The following is a 17,340-nucleotide window of genomic DNA, read 5'->3' as shown; positions in this document are numbered from 1 at the left end:
CAGGAAAGTATGAGTAGGGTGCTGCTTTCCCCATGGCATCCCAAAGGCACCCCCTATGTGGAACAGGGGACAGGAGGGATGGAGTGGGGGGGATCCTGGGCAGAGCAGGGAAGCTGAGAGGTGAATAAGAAGCATTCCCTGGGCCATGTAGGACAGGGCTGGGATGGGGTGAATGATGGGTAGTTTGCAAATGTGAGTCAAAGCAGCTGGAGTAGTTTTTGAGGATCATATGCAAATTATTAAATAATAAAGAACAGAACCATCTTGGAAATCTGAAAAGTCTCAGGATTTTTGTACAGCTGGCTAATATTTGGGAGAGAGTTGCTCGTTACTTGCTTGTTTAAGAAGGAAAAAGCTTCTCTGTTCCTGTTTTTTCCACTGTGGTGTTTGCTCCATCTATGCAGCCTGGCAGCAGGAGCGATAAGCCCTTGATTTCAGAGGACATTCCCATCACAAACTGGCATGAGAGCGCAGCAGACCACAAGGTGTTCAAGGCTGCCGTCCCTGCAGCTCCATGCCTCACTGTGCTGAAACATAACAAAAAGCCATATGAGCCACCCAAAGAAAGGTCTTCCCAGCTGGAGTCTCCCTGTCACCTTTCCGTGAGAGATGCCCTCCTGCTGTCATGGGCCCATGTGTGGGCATCAGAGGTGCTGCACAGCCCCAGGTCAGGCTGCCACTCCCAGGCATCCCCTCCAGGCAGCAAACAGCTGTGTGCTCAGTGCAGAAACCCTCACAGAAAATCAGGAGTAGATGGCAAATTATTTTCTACTCGCTCAGGAGCCTACAACCATTACAAATGATCACTGGTTCAGCTGTGTCCTTTTGAGCTGGAAGGCCACAGGTTAATAAAAGTTTGATGAGATATATATGTATTTCTATATAACCTCTGCCGCTTCCACACACATATGTGCCCCCAAATGCTTCACAGACTGCAGTGCAATCACCGAAGGGTGGTAAAGGCTCTGGGCTGTCTGCAGAAGAGAGAAAGATTTGTTGTTTCCTTAGCTATGACTGAAGAGAATATTCCCTGCCTGCAGACAGGTTAGATTATCAACTCCATTTAGTGTGATCTGTTGTGCATTTGTGGATTCACAGATCTTCCTTCCTTCCTTCCTTCCTTCCTTCCTTCCTTCCTTCCTTCCTTCCTTCCTTCCTTCCTTCCTTCCTTCCTTCCTTCCTTCCTTCCTTCCTTCCTTCCTTCCTTCCTTCCTTCCTTCCTTCCTCCCTTCCTCCCTTCCTCCCTTCCTCCCTTCCTCCCTTCCTCCCTTCCTCCCTTCCTCCCTTCCTCCCTTCCTTCCTCCCTTCCTCCCTTCCTCCCTTCCTCCCTTCCTCCCTTCCTTCCTCCCTTCCTTCCTCCCTTCCTCCCTTCCTCCCTTCCTCCCTCCCTCCCTTCCTCCCTCCCTTCCTCCCTCCCTTCCTCCCTCCCTTCCTCCCTCCCTTCCTCCCTTCCTCCCTTCCTTCCTCCCTTCCTTCCTCCCTTCCTTCCTCCCTTCCTTCCTCCCTTCCTTCCTCCCTTCCTTCCTTCCTCCCTTCCTCCCTCCCTTCCTTCCTTCCTCCCTCCCTTCCTCCCTCCCTCCCTTCCTCCCTTCCTTCCTCCCTTCCTTCCCTTCCTCCCTCCCTTCCTTCCCTCCCTTCCTCCCTTCCTTTTCTTCTTTCTTTCTTTGTTTCTTTCTTGATTACAGGAGGAATTTGAAGTGCCAAGTGGTTTTTAACTTGTGTTGCTGTTTACTGCCTTTACTGAAGCGCAGCGTACAACCTGGGGTCTTGCACCCTGGAAGAACAACTGAAGTACAACCCATGACACCGTCAAGCACTTTAAATTAAAATGCTGTTTTTTGCTTACAGAAACGATGTGCACCAGAGCTTAGCAGAGGGCTGTGGAGTTCAGGGAAGGGTGGGGAAATCGCCCATTAATGGATGACTGCCCTGGAAAACATCAGTCGGCTGGTGCTCAGCCAGGAAAGCCCCACATGAGCCCTTCATAAATTCAACTAATTCTGCCTTAAAGAATCCTCTGCTGCAAATGCGCTGCTGAACAAGGAGCCCCACTGCCTGTGCCACCTTGACATTATCTTCTGAAGTGCCTGGATCCATGTGTAAACCAAACCACCCCAATGATGAGCTGCCCTCTTGCCCCTTCGTTGCCCCTGTGCATCCTCCTCTCCCCCTGCTTGGGCTGTGCACTGTTGGGATGAATAGAATTTAATTCCCCTGTGCAAATCTCTAGCCTGGCCAGGGCCAGTCCTCCAGCCTGGCTCTGGAGATGCCTGAAGTCTCATCCCTTCAAAGAATGGCCCCGGCCCCACCACCCCATATCCCTGTGGGGTGGCTGGTCAACCAGAGGCACGTCTGTGACGGCTGGCCAAAGTTAAGTGCCAGCACAAGCACACACCAGGTCTCACCCAGTACCCCTTTGAACACAAAGTATTCCCGAATATTCTGCTCCCTATGTTTGTATTCATACTGTGTGGGAAGAGGAAAGCTGCAATGAGCAAGTATCCTGAGTCTGAGTGAAAAGCACAGCCTGGGGGAAAGATTAGGTGGTTTTGCTTTGAGGCTACTGGCTCCCTTGCGCTTCTGCAAATTGTGATTTGATAAAACCCTTTCCTCAAACCCATCCTGAGGTCTGGTAACTGCATCAATATTGCTGATAGCATCACGCACGTGTTCATCCTAAGTAGGTTATCCTTCACGCTGCGCAGCTTCAAACCTGCTCACTGCAATTTATCAGTGGGGAAGGATATTTTGGGAATGATCCCGTGTATCTTCTCCATGTCACAGGATAATGTGTTGCACATAACGAATCCCACTGGCAAGATCTCTCAGTTTCTTATGCAGTAATGACATAAAAAATATATGCAACTCTGTCTCTCAGGATCTTAGGGGCTTTTAAGTGACCATCTAGTTCATGGCATCCAGCAGTTCCCTAAGTGTTTGTTATACACAGGCAGTCCATTATAGTGCACAGCAGAGCCATGTTGAATCAGAAATGGGAGAGGCAGAAAATCAGGACAGATGCAATGACAGCACTTCTCTGCACTGGCTTTGAGACTGTGGCTGTCTGCGTGCTCTGGTGCCATCGTTTTGTGACCTGGCTTGCTCACAGCGGCACTTTATGTACATACCATGTTATGAAGCTGAACTGATTTGGTGTTGCACACTTGTTCTGGCAGCACCAAGAAAGGCAGGTGTGGTGATCAGGGGTGTGGGTGATGCTGCTGCTTCTGCTGCTGCCAGCTCAGGACCCCCCTTCTCACAGCTCCAGTGTGAAGCAAAGGGGGTGATGGGGAGGGGAAGGAAAAAGAGAAAGGAGTAACAGTAGGATCCCTAACTTCACTAGCCTTCCTTTTATAAGTGAGACTGCTAGCTGCAGACTTGGGAAATGCCAAATTTAGGTAGCAACATTAGCTTAGGTTAAAAATCCTTCCCCAAAAACAAGGAGGAAGGTTTCTCTGCCAGACGCCTCACACTATACAGAGGCTAGAGGTCCCAGTGTCATCCTCTGTAAAGTCCCACACAGACCAGACTTTGAAGTGTTGAAGGAGAGGGCAGAAGAGCCCAGGGTAGGTGCAAAGCCTTGGCTGTGGCTTATGGCACTGGGCACAATGAGGGAAGCTTTTCACTGAGCCTCTGTTGGTCTGCAGGGCCTTTTGGGATGACTCATGTCTGTACTGTTCCTTTTTTAAATAACTCAAAACAGTGCAAAGGGGGCAAGGAAGAAGAAGGTGGCTCTTGAAGAGCCCTGACCTAACAGAGGAGAAGGCTATTCTGGTATATAGGTTCCCAAGGGGTAAAGCATGTGTGTGACCCTCACTGTGTGAGTAGCACCTGCAGTCGGGTCACAGCAGTAACTCCCTGGCAGAAAAGAAGCTGTAGGAAAGTGAACGAAAGGCAAAATCCCAACCAGCAACACTGTCATCAAGCATTTGCAGCTGGGAAGTGGTAGGAATGGCTTATGAGTATCTTCATAGCAATAGTATGAGTATTATTGCAGTGAGTAACTTCATTAATGTAAAACTTGCCTCAACAGGCAACCTAATGCCCTTTTCATTCTGTGGTATGCCGGCAGGCTGTGCTACACTCAGCTGACTCTCTGTGGCACTTGGGTGCTTTGTGGCTGAAGGAAAAAGGAAAAAGGTCAAATAATTTGTATAAATCAGATCAAGTCAGGAGATTTATCCCACAGATGCTAGGCAAGGGTCAAAGTGCTGGGATCATGTGCAGAGCCCAGCTGGAAAAAATATCTGTGCAGGGGAGCTGGGCGAATGTCTCCCTTATCCATGGAAATGGAAACTTCTGTTCGGGTCAGGGAGAATGGGTGCGAAGGCCACTGGAGCACAACCACCAACAGTCTGCGAGAAATAATATCAAATGTGCACACCATCATGAAACAGCTACCTTAGCAATAATGGATGCAAATTATGTTGCAGTCATGATTTCTTTTATCATATAAAAGAAAAAAAAATGCCCTTTTAAGGCAGGCAAAAATCAAAGGTGTCTCTTGCAGCCCAACATTAAAGGGTTTTCCTTCTAAATTACAGGATCATCACTATTACTTTTTCACAGGTAATTACCCACCACAGTTAATTTGAAGCCATACCCAAAGCGAAATGTAGATATCCTGATTCATCCTTTTCCCCCTTAGTCTGCCTTGACATTATTACCGTTTGCTGCTCTGGTGCCCATAGCAACAGCCAGCGCTGTCCCTGCTGCCCCTGGGCCAGCGAGTGCTGCTGATGCCGGACACGGAGCCAGCCGGGCTTCTCACCGTGGGCTTTGCCTGCTCGGGGATCGCAGCCCCCGTGCCTCAGTGCTGAGGGGTGGGGGTAAGTGAGCAGCAAAACGAGATGCGTTTAGTGCCTCATTTCCTGAGCCACATACCTGAAGGTTGGCTGCTAGATCTGCAGTAAGCCATTTAAGCATTGGAGGTTTGACTCCGTGAGGTACAGATTTCCACAAGCACACCAGATTATGACCTTGAGAGTTTGTCTCTTTAAAAACAGGGAAAAAAAGGACACTTTAGTGAATGGCCTTCACAGGACATGAGCCGCACAGTTTGCAGCCCCCTATGAAAGCAGAAGCCCTTGGGCTGTCTCTGGCAGTCACAGCCCATGGGGGTTTTGCAGCTTTGTTGGTCATATGGGCCAACCTCCCTCCTCCACATCAATTCCAGCAGCAAGCTGGTAACCCCTGTTCTTAAAAGGAAGCACCCTAAAGCCCAAAAGAAACAACACAAGATAAAAAGAGCCCTAAACTAAAACAGGAGAACCAGCATATCTTCCTACAAGGATGTTCATAATCTTCTGCATCACTGCATTAACAGAAAGAAGTGAGTTTCTTTCATAAAGGTCTCATTCACAAAAGGGAAAACTTTGATTAATACAGGTTTAGAGATGTCAAGAGAGTAAGAAAAGTCAGAAACTGCAGTCCAAGGCATAGAGAGGAATATATATGGCACCCCAGACATAAACAGCACCTACACGCCCCCTTTTCTTTGTGTATGGAGAGCAAGCAGAGAGCCCAGCAGGAACAGAAGACGGGGCCGGAGGGGGAGAGCCTGCTCTGTAAGTAAAGCTGTGTTTTAAAAGTGGCACATGGGAAAATGTTAATGAAGCACGAAAAAATGAGGCTCAGTAGGGAAATTAGTGGAGGGGAAAAAAGAAACCAGTCGCACTGAAGGAAAGACAACATGGAGCATTAAGCAAATGGCTTGTGCTGAAAGGGAGTGCTCCCCGGGTGGGGTTTGTGACCAGCTGCGGTTCCTCTTTTGTTAAAGTCATTGGCGCAAGGGGAAAGTGGGGGTAACAAAGCTGTGCTGTGCACAGCCCCACTGTGTTGGAAAAAAAAAAAAGATGAAAGATGCTAAGTTATATGCTTGATGGCTTCATTACGTTCTGCCAAGGTTGGTGGGCCATGCCAGCTCTGTCAGGTGCTTCAGAGGAACAGCAAAAGCAGACATTACACGGAGCCAATGTGCTTACGGCCACTTTCCTCAGAAATCAAAATTCCTGAAGAAACTTTGGTGACTGCTGAGCAAAGTACTGCTCTGGTGCTGTAAAACATGAGCTGTTAGCATTTAGAATAAAGCTGAATTAATGCACATTGTCAAGCTTTATATATTTTGACACAACTGATTCCGGTTGGGTTTTTTTCAACTGAATGTTGAATGGGCTCAATGCAGTGAAGGGCTTGTGTGTGCATCTGTATGCACGAATGTACACACACATGCACAGGAGGAAAACCAGGGTGTTTCACGCCTCTGTCTGTGTATGTGAATATCTGTATATATTCAAGTATCTAGCATTTATTCTAACACACCTAATATTTTCTCAGGATCATGACTTTCTAAGCTTGTATTTGTGGCTGATAGGAAAAACTCCCAGTAGTTTCATGTCTTATCACCGGCAGCTGGTTGCAGCCTTTATCTAAACATTCGCTGTGGGATGCAGTGGGGTATTACACTGGCAACAGCCATTAATCTTCTGTGCAAAAGAAGTATTTCCTACATCAGTGTTAGAATAAAACCGTCTGTCTGGTGAATGAGGCACAACAAAAAATTACCCTGCTGCAGAAGTAAAAATTCTCCCGTGATAATATTTTTTGATTATGTACCAGTCTTGCCACAGCTCATCAACAAGAGCATCTTTAAGAATGCAAAACCAACAGCAAGTCTTTAGCTATTTAACAGCTTTATTCTTATTTTGGGAGATATTACTGCTGTTTTGAAAGTGCTCTGATTTCATGTTATGTTGCAATACTGCCAGTGTATAAAAATACACCTGTGTAAATCTCCTGATGTCCACAGGACTTCTGTTCCTATAAGATGCCGTGGGGTTTCTCTGCACCTCTTCTGTCCCCTGAATGACCTGGTGCAGTCCCCAGCCTCAAGAGGAGCTTTTGCCACTGCCATGTTCCCCAGCTGGGTCACACTCCCTTATGGTACAGATGCTCATCAGTTTGCTGTCTGCTTCTGAGTCTGGAGAAAAAGAGCTTTCATCTTGCTGAGGTGAGAACAGCACTTGGGAGACATGCAAGAAACTCCATCCTCCCTTTTGCACAGTAGAGTGGTGAGCAGCAAGCTACAGTGGCTGGGCAAGGCTGATGGCATCTTCATAGCAGAAAGGTCTGTGGAAGGTGAATGTTCATGTGTTCCAAGGACCAAAGCATCTTTCTACAGCATCACAGGGGTCTAATTGGCTTATTTATTTTAGCTTGTCTTTGCCTTAATTAAAAAAAAAAAAAGTTATTTAAGACTCTCATTTAATGCAGCTGTTGATGGTTTGAAAGACATTATACCCACTAAACTGCACTTCATGTTGCTGGTTTGGATCATCTTCAGATTCAGGTAGATCATGTGTGAAGGAAACAAATACAGAAATGCCAAGTGAATTAACATAATCTTCTGATTTTTCTACTATAGAAGTACACAAATATAATATTTTTTTGGTAATATTTGTTGCAATATTGGACATATTAATAGGTTGAGGTGAAGGTGCTGTTATTCCAGGAGATGCTCACGTGAAGAGAAACCAACCTCTTCCGTTCAGCAAGAAAGACAATAAAAGATTGTGATTTTTATTTTCCTTTATATGTACATGTATGTACATGTGTGAGAGAGGGAGGAAACTCTTGCAAGTAGTGGATTGTTAATGTCAGCAAATAGGGAGAACTTGCTTGGACACAGCTAGTAAAAAGCATGTTCCAGCTATTAAATAAATGGTATATCCATTATAACACAACCTGGTAAAAAAATTGCCAGGCTGACTAATGTGAGCCTTGGGTTTGCAAGCAGTAAGGGTTTAGGAAACAGGCTGAAACAGCAACTGAGTGTATTTGTGAAGCCCTATGGTTCACTGCTGTAGCTACGAGGTTTCCTCAACTCTCATCCTTCCCTTAAACACAAGTACTTTTTAACCAAGTTTTTGACTTTATGGGCTACTAAATATGTGTTGTAATCATGTTCCTTGCTGGTAAACAGCATTATCAGCTCACAGGGATTGCCGTATGGAAGTATTGTGTCTTAGTTGGTCTCAACACACATTTGTCCTGCACAAATCTATGGCACTTTCTAATGAGTTGATATGCTTGTTCTGAGCTGCAGACAAATTCCCACTGAAAGCTTCGAGTCGAGCCTGAGTCAAGAAGGGGAGGATTTATTGGTTTTCAGCCTGGCTGTCCACATGTGCACACGGGCACCTGCAATGGGTCACAGTGAGATGGCCCCAGGGCCTGGGGGTGCTGCTAAACCACTGGTGGGGTTGGGCAACAGGCTGCTGCTCCTGCTCCTTCATGCGCAGGAGTAAATCATGTCCTTGTGGTGGTGTCAGTGTTGCAGTCCCTCCTCGCACAAAGCTGGTAGCTGTTGGTACTTTCAGGGTACCCTGGTGGAAAAGTGAGGGCATACATAAGGTCACAGGCAGCTTCACGGCCAAGGAACTGCAAGCGGCTGTTGCTGGTTGCGTGTAGGTGGGCTTGGAAACGTGTGGACTACACACAGCACTGTGTAGCACTGCATCTGCTGCTGTGTCCATCCAAATGAGGACAGGGATGCTCTGCAGCAGGCACTGCCATGAAGAGAATTACACATATTGGCAGCCACAGACCTTTCCTGCCTCTTGCACATTGTTGCTTTCCGTCTTTTTTTCCCCAGTGTTAGCTGAAATGTTTTTTTTTGTTTCCCTCTGTGTTAGCTATCCCCCTCCCCAATTTCTCCTGCATCATCAGTGCAGCATAGCACGTGTCCCTGCCCATACATAGGGCAGGTGGGCGGGTGTTGGGCTCCTAAATCACATTGTTGAGCCCCAGGCTGGGCTGGATGGCACTCGCTGGGCTGAGAGGTGCCAGGCTGAGGCTGTGCACAGGAGACTGGCCTGTGCCACCCTCGGCCATAGAGGTTTGTCACTGCAAGGGGCAGTGGGGAGCCTGGGGACACGTGGCCTTGGCAGGGAAGTCTGAGGGACCCTCCCACCCCCTGGTACTGCTGAACTGGCTAGTAGGGCTGCAGTTTTCCCATCTGTCTGTCTGTCTGTCTATCTATCTATCTGTCTCTATCAGGTAGAGAAAACACTGTGAAGTCTATGGGTAAATGGCAGCATGTTAACCAGAGCAACCAAAACAAAAGACTAGTCTCTGCCCAGAGAGCAAGGGAAATACACTGAACAGTAAAACGCCTTGTCCCTAAAATAAAGAGGATATTTAACCTGAAGATACATAAGAAAAACGTTCTTACGAGCCAGTCAGAAATCTCAGATTTTATTGCTGGGACGTTAGGAGTTGTACACGGGATTGTGGGAATGGGGCAGCCAGGGAAGCTGACCGGCAGACTGCGTAGGTGGCATTCAGGAGGAGCAGTACTCAGGGCAGCAGCTGTTCACATAGATTGTACCAATCCATTAGCACTGAGCAATGTGAAGTCTGTGAGAGGCAGCCCACAGAGAGTGCCCCACAGGACCAGGGTTTGGATTTGCCTGTCACAGCCCTACCTTCGCGGAGGGGAGTTTGGGGCATGCGTATGTGGGTTTGCTTTTGTTGGTCCTTCCAGTGCATGGAAGTGATGAGGCGGCATGCAGCTGCTCCTCTGCCTCACTCATGTGCCCTTTTGTGACATTCCGGTTCGTTTAGGTGTTCAGTAAGACCATCCTTTTGGCTCACAGCCAGGCTTAAAACCCAAGTCAGTCTCTTCATGTGCAACCAACTCTAGCGTTAGTGACAGGGAGAAAGCCATCCTCCCTCTTACTTAATTGAATTAAGTAGGAGTCGTCTTCTCACTGGTGGCTGCTGTGCTCTGTGGATTGTGCAAACTTTGAGGTTTCTGTACAGTCAGGCACACACTGATTCACCTGTGTAGGAGTGATTCCAGAGTAACTCAGATTTGTGAGAGGAGATGTGGGATGCGCATATATTTCCTCAAGTGAATGAAATTAAGAAATTCATACCTCCTCCCTCACTGTATTATCAAAATAATAGACAAAAATACGCTGGTTTTGCCTTTTTTATTTTACTATTTTTCATTCTGTTATTTCTCCCACTGAAAGGTAGCTCAAAGACAGCATAGTGACACAACTGAGTGGAGTCTGGGTGCCATAACCTACGCGTGTTTCTCAGATATGAGACAGGACGTGTGTGATCAGCTTCTCTGATGCGAACAGATGCTTCTCAAAGCCCCAGAGATGGGTTTGATATAATAGAATTACACCTGGTGGTAAGGAGACCATCAAGTGCTGGATTTATCAGCAAAGATTAGTCTGACCTGAGGCTCCCTTCTGCAACAAGGCAGAACATGTGGGACTGGCAGTCTCCAAACAGGGGAGCATAAAAATGGGGGGGTTCACAGCCTCAACGGGGAAGAAAAACCCAAAGCAGAGAGAGATGCTTTTCCTCTTCCAGCCAAATCCCGAGTGCTGCTGCTGGTGCCCTGCCTGGCACCGCGGTGGCCAAGGCACTGAGACATCACCGTGAAGGGGGTTCAGCAAGTGGCAATAAGGGGCTGTTGGGGAGGCGGCTATGGCGAGGGTTGCCGGGGAGGAGGTGTGCTGAGTGACTGCTGAACCTCAGTGAAAAATACCGCACCTTTTATAACATAATTGCGTGCTTTATTGATATACACAGTAAAGCAGTATATAATACAATAGTAAGGCATATATTTGGTGAAATTTGATATGTTGTGAAAAATGCAGTAAAACAGAAGTTTATAAAAATAATTAGTAAATGTTACAGTGTCGGTGTTAAAACACAATATATTATGATATCCAAGTAATAAACCAGTACTGAGTAACAATGAAATAACATGCCATATGGTATTTATGTATTCAATTACACTGATAATGTTTTACAGTTTAATATTTTGTCATTATAAGGACTATGAAATAACTCCCAAATTATGCTTAAAAAAGCAGCGATAAAGCTTTCAACTTTTTAAATATTTTTGACAGACTCACTCCAAAACTAAAAACTATAAAGTAAAACAAACAAAACAAAACCCTGATGAAAACAACCGTGCAACCCATTTTCCTCCTTTTATAATTTTCTGAAGAGAAGGTTTAACTTATGACAGGAAAAAAAGAAGAAACCCAACTCTTTCTCAGATCTCAATAGAAACCTTCTGATAAAAAATAGATGAGAAATACTGAGGGTTCCTATTATAATAAAGTGTTAAAAAAGCTCCTTATTAGGAAAGCAGAGGTTTGGAGGGATTGTACTTATTCTTTGTGAACGATTATCATTGTTGGTATTATTTAAACGATGAGACCTGGTCACACAATGGACACGTGGTGATGACGTAACATTATCTGTACGTAATTGTTAGGAACACCACAAAACCAAAGTGAGGTAGAAATAGCATGACTAGCTATGTTCAATGTTAACTAGCATTCAAAATAAAATCTTTCCCAAGTTTAATTACACTTCATACAAGAAGAGGTAACAGATTTTTTACTCTTGCAATATAAAGTCAGATGGTGTGTTTCTACATATCCTACGGTAAAATTAAAAGCTGGTTAAGAAAATGAAGTGGTAAAGCTTTTGCTGACAGCACCTCATACCCAAACCCACCTCTCATGAGCTGCAGTCAAGCTGGCTAATCTGCTTCACTATCAGTTCCTCTCTTTCTCATGTTATTGTTAATTCTGCGGGATTACTTTAGAGAGAAATTGGGAAGGAGAAAAGACCAGGGCCTTTGTTTTGGTGATCCATGTCTCATGGAGCAGTGTGGCTACCTTCACCTGATTGCCATACGCGCGCAAGAACAGCAGTAACTCTTCTACAGCCTTTCCCAAAGGTTGATCACGGTGTCACAGCTCCTTGGGACCAGCTGCTGAGACACCCATCATGGAAAGCTCTGGTTGCATCTTCCAGAGGATCGAGGAGCTTCATGCTCATCAACAGCACTGGGAGCTGGACATGCGAAGATGCTCTGTGAGTGACCTACTTGTGCTTTGGGTCAGAAGCTCATCCCGCAGGGGCTCAGGAGGGAACTTCTCCCGTTCTTCTCAGCTCCTCTGCAGCAGAGGTGACACGAGCAGTGGTACCCGACCCTGCTGACGCCCTAGATGATGCCTGTGGCCAGCAGGGTACCGGGCACTCAAGTCCTAAAGTTTAATCCTGTAAGGCAATTTCTATGACCCTTTACTAAAAGCATTCAGGAATCTAGACAGCAGAGGAAATGCTGGCACATAGGATGGTCATTAAATTCTTTCTTTTCCTTCTTTGTTCTGGGGTTTTTCTTTTTTTCTTTCCATTAATTTTTTTGCAGGCTCTGTCATGTAATGTGCTCTTTCATTTAATTATTGCAAACTAGCTGTGTGATTTATGTAATTCTTAATTTTATTGGAAAGAGGTGAAATAACTACCTTTGTTGGAAGTTCGAGGACTTTTTTTTTTTTCTAAGCCAGCCCTAGAGTCAGACAAAACCAATGAGAAATATAAGTTGGCCGTTTTGGTGTTGCTGCAGGAAATACCTTTTTTCTTTTTGATAGGCAAGGAAAAGAACACCGAACATGAATCTCTGATGCAGTTACAGAGCTGAAATGGTACTAAACAAATGCACTGCCTCAATATTTTTTTGTGTGTGTTTTTTTTTTTTTTTAAGGGGGTTTCTATAAACAATTATTTTTATAAAGCACACTTTAGTTTACAATCTTTCATTATAACTGTTATAAATTTTTTTTAAACAACCCAAAATGCGTTCCATATAAAGAAATGGCAAGTTATTTAGCTATCAAGATTTTACATGTAGTTTTCTTATAATTTTTGTACAATTGCATAGACGTGTAAAACCTGCCATTGTTAACAAAACAGTAACAGACTTAGGAAACTACTGAAATCTACAGTATAGTACCACTACCCTTCACAAAAATATAGATTTGTTTTCTTGTAAACTCTTACAGTCTAATCCTCTTTGTAGTATGAATATTATAAAAACCATGCGGGACGCCTGAAGTTGTAAAACACATCTTGCTATTCTAACACCTTGTCGTCGGTCATCACTGTCACTAAGGTTTCCATCGCTCTTCCCAAGTCATCTGCCATGTGGAAAAGGCTCCCTACATTGTGGCCTGAAAAGGAAAGTCAGAGAAGAGGAAATTAAATGAAGAAGACACAGCAGCAGGTTGGTGGGAACATGTTACAGAAAAGGCCGAGCACAGATCCATCACGCTCTATGTCCTGCTTGGAAAGTACTCTTTCTGAAAGTCTGCTGGATGAGTCCGATATGTCATCGTCAGCAAAAGTTGCCACTTTTGCAGAACATTTATCAGCAATACTGGCTTGAATGGCTGCGGTAAACTCTGTTGACAATAAGCCAGCACGTTTGTGTTCCAAGCGCTCCCCACCCGCCCATAGTGATGAAGCTTCATCATTATGAATGTTCACCAAAAGCAACAATTAAATCCATTGACATCACAGAAAAGCTTCCAACTGGTGCTGCAAGTGTTTGACCATTCAATGTTCTATCAAGGAGAAAAACAGAAACAAACAGATCAGCAGTAATTAACTATATCATTAAACCCAAGAGGTCCCAGCAGGATACCTGCACGGATTGCTAAAGTGATGGCCAAACTAAATGGCTGCAGTTTATTCAGTCATTTTTAAAATATCCTTTGCTTTTCAGACAGCTGTCCAGGAGAAACACAGATGCCAAAGTTATCGAGTAACTATTATATAGGGGTTCATTCATGCATTTCTCCTCATCCATAACCATTGTGAAGTCCTAAGATAGTATAACCACAACATATGGTCCTCCTACACATAACTGACAAATGCAGAGAACAATTCTGGAGATGAAACCTATAGCTTTGTCTCACACTCATTTTACCACCCCTGCAAATGGAAAGGAAAGGTAGCAACACTTAGCAGCAGTAAGAATTGGCTTCAGTACAATTAGAGACTAAAGAGACTTGAAGGCAGGGAGAATAAATTGCCAAAAAGTTGCTGTATTAGGCACTTGGCACACCCTGCCTGGTCTCCAGCTGCTTTTGAAACGAGTTTGGGTCTCCTGGAAGTCCTGTGTCGTATGTGGAGTCCTCTACAACTATCTCAAATATTCTCTGGCATCTCAAAAAACAGAGACATCAGGCTTTAAACAAGTGAATCCCATTTGGAGTCTCCCTTCTGAAAAAAACATGACTGAAGAGGGAATATGACAGATATCTAGGCACTCTACAGGATGAGCATCCCAACCAAGGGCTGAGTGTTCAGGATTTCTCACAAGGACAAGAAGGAACAAGCAGACGGAAGGTCTTAAAATAAGCAGAAGGAAATTATACTCCACACAGTGCGTAATTGTATTACTGAACTCATCGCCACAGGCTGATGTTGAGGCCAAATGCATAAATGAGTTTAAAAGGGAGTTAGAAAATAATCACTGAAAAAAAGATTTATTTAGATGCAAAGAAGTGCATGTGACCTCCAACTCAAGAAGTCCCCAGGTTGCAGAGTGCCAGCAACTGAAAGTATGTTACAGTGGAAGCATCACTCAACAGAACTTTCTGTTGCTCTGGCCTGGGGGGTTTGATTTACTCCCTGAGAGTACTTGTGATAGAGTGATGTTAGTTAATATTCATCAGCATATACGGAATGGAAAAAAATGACCTGAGAAATATCTAGAGAAGTTTGTTTCTTCCGGAGAACTATTACTCCCTTTTACATTCAAATACTGTTTTTTTAAAAATTTTTTAAATGTAGCACTCATTACACAAAACTATGCTGTATCTAAATGATAACTACTCAACAAGCTGCCTGTTCAATAGTGAGTTGTGTTGTCCGTGGCACAGTTTGCCAGATATAGATAAAGTCTTGGTTCTACTCTGGTGACATTTCATTAATTGCACTAATGCACAGAGAAACAGATGCCTCAAACAGCAATATCATCCATAAATCATTAATGTATAGCCATCCTATTCATCCTAAGCAAAAACTTGTAATTTGCTCATCAGCACATCCAGTAACAGCGTATGAAAAATTCCTGCCAAGCTTTGACAAAAACATAGTTTACTTTAAAGCAAATGTATGCAACCACATTTATTTTAGATGTAAGGGGTAATGTCTCTTGCTGGTACCATGCAGGCTGAGATCAGTCCAGCAAATTCCATCATGGCAAGTGAAAATCTGACAAAGTCATATGAAGGCAAGAACATATTTTAGATGGGAGGTGCTTATGTAAAGAGAAAGGTAACTGACACTGTTTTGCTGTACTCACCTGAAACCCTGACCCAGCTCAGGTACCTTTGCAGCATGTGCTATCAAAGCTTTATCAGAATAACCCTGGTATAACCAGAGTGACCTGCAGCATCCCCACAAACATCCTGACCCTGCAAACTACTCTCACGAAATCTCTAGGCTTTAAATACTCTTCTTCACATGCAGCAACCTACAGACACCAGACAGGGTGGTGGTGGGAGTTGGACCTGGGTGGCCAGCCCTGAGAGGAACTTCTGCCTGTGGGATCAGGGTGTCTCCTTCAGATTTGTTGCCATCTGTTGTTTCAACAGATGTTTCAAGGGCTCTTCAAGGACTCCACCACCACTCGTTCCCAGCTCGGGAAGAGTGATCACCCTTCCGTGGACTTAGAGCAACACAAACTGCTAAACCACATCTTCAGAAAAAAATCAGTATCTCTTGATAACGTTTTATTCTGTCAGATGCAGAGTTGTAAAGCTAACAAAGCTAAGCTGGTTTTATAGAAAGGGGCGGGGTCTAGAAAGAATGACTTCAACCAAAAATATAGAAAAAATATCTTTCAGAAGTGTGCCACAGGAGGTACGAACTGCTAAATTGTTCAGGCAACTAAAACACAGGCCAAGAAGACCTTATGCATCCAGGGATCCCTAGGTATTCTTTTAATGCATACAAATTGCAGGAATGTCTGCTAGTCTTTTTTTCTTTTCTCTGTTAATTGCTGCCATATTTTTGAATAACCATGCTTCAAATCTGATCTCCCTCCACAAAAGCTGCACAGAGACACGCTGGGGTGATTAAGCAGATACGACTCCCTCTCCCCCACACCATCCATGCCACCTTCTCCAGCACAGCTCTTAATTTCCTATGCAGAAAAACTGAGAAATCATGTGTCCCCTCCTGAACTATGTGAGCTTACAGCTCCGAGCATGATCGTAAACCACTGCAGCTTATGTTAATAGCTGGACTGTAAAATGCAACAGCTTGGGGATGGCCGTCTCCAGGACAGCCAGGGAACGGGAGGATGGGCCAAAAAAGTAGGTGGCACTGCTGGGCTCCAGCCGCTCCACAGTGAACCCTTGGCTGGGTGCCACTGCCCACGTTTCTTTTTGCACTGCCAGCTATTTTTTTCCCTCTCTTGCAGCTGGGAGTAACAGCCAGGTCGATCACAACTCCGAATAGTTGACAATGACATGGGCAATAATTCCCTGGTACTGTATGTGCAATGAATGCACCCTCTTTGATAATGTCTGTTACCTAAATAAGAGCTCAAATTCACTGTTTATATAGAACTGTGCTGCTTCTACTGAATACTTGCTTACCTGCCCTCTCCAAGACTGAAACATAGGACACTGACATTTTTAATTAAGAAGTAAGTGAGAAAAATAATTATACTCCAAAAAGCACTTATAAAAATATTAATCATAGCTTTCCACTCATTATTATTCATATTTTTCAAAGGAATGCCACCAAAGAAGGCATTCATTCCATTCCATTTTTTCTCTTTTAAACATTAAAGTTGAAAAAGTTTTCTGCATGCTTGAGGCACTGAAAGGTTGAACAATGCTACTGTTTAAGAAAAAAACCAGCACACACTTTGAAATGCAGCAGTAAAAGCTCAGAAAGGACATGGCCAGTATTAACTCAAACTTACAAAACAGAAGGAATATTAGTACAGGTGCATTTGCTTTGAAAGCAGGAGACACCTATTTTTGCTGAAACCAACTGCATCACCTCTAGTCACATACAGAATGATGCGGTTAGTATGTGCTGAATTTGCTTTAGAGGCTCTACTGGAATTAAGGTCCTTGGGTGAGGACACAGTAACTGAGTATCAATCTTACGCTATCACTTGTCAGAGAAATAAATGCGAAGCATTCAGACACAAAAGAGTGGATAGAAAGTAAATTAAGAAATCCCAACACAATGCAGTGGTTTTTTCGGCAGCACAGATTTCTAACTCTTCCCTCACAAAAGAAAAATCCTTCCTGTTGGTGGCTTGAATTTTGATACCCTTATTCATATCAAGTAATGCCACGAAATCCATGGGATTACCCACAGAGCCAATACCTAATGTGAGTAATGGGATGAAAACCTGGCCGTGTGGGTTTAAAACCGCATGATCTGCCTTTGCCCAAATGGATTCACACATGAGGCAGAAGCTAT

General features: G+C 44.5%; 1 protein-coding gene across 16 annotated transcripts in view; it reads right to left on the bottom strand.

Annotated features, from left to right (window-relative positions):
- Positions 1-10,573: 10,573 nt before the first annotated feature.
- The window catches only part of DMD (dystrophin), a 1,243,922-nt gene continuing 1,237,155 nt past the window's right edge, over positions 10,574-17,340 (bottom strand). For all 16 annotated transcript variants that reach the window (XM_065859822.2, XM_071812091.1, XM_065859817.2 and 13 more), the window contains one exon: positions 10,574-13,055. In XM_065859822.2, the coding sequence (XP_065715894.1) occupies positions 12,958-13,055 (98 nt within the window). In that variant the 3' untranslated portion in view covers positions 10,574-12,957. The remainder of the gene's footprint in view (positions 13,056-17,340) is intronic.

Source organism: Patagioenas fasciata, chromosome 1 (genome assembly GCF_037038585.1).
Source record: "Patagioenas fasciata isolate bPatFas1 chromosome 1, bPatFas1.hap1, whole genome shotgun sequence".
NCBI classification, from domain to species: domain Eukaryota; kingdom Metazoa; phylum Chordata; class Aves; order Columbiformes; family Columbidae; genus Patagioenas; species Patagioenas fasciata.
This window is presented reverse-complemented; position numbering and strand designations above follow the sequence as displayed.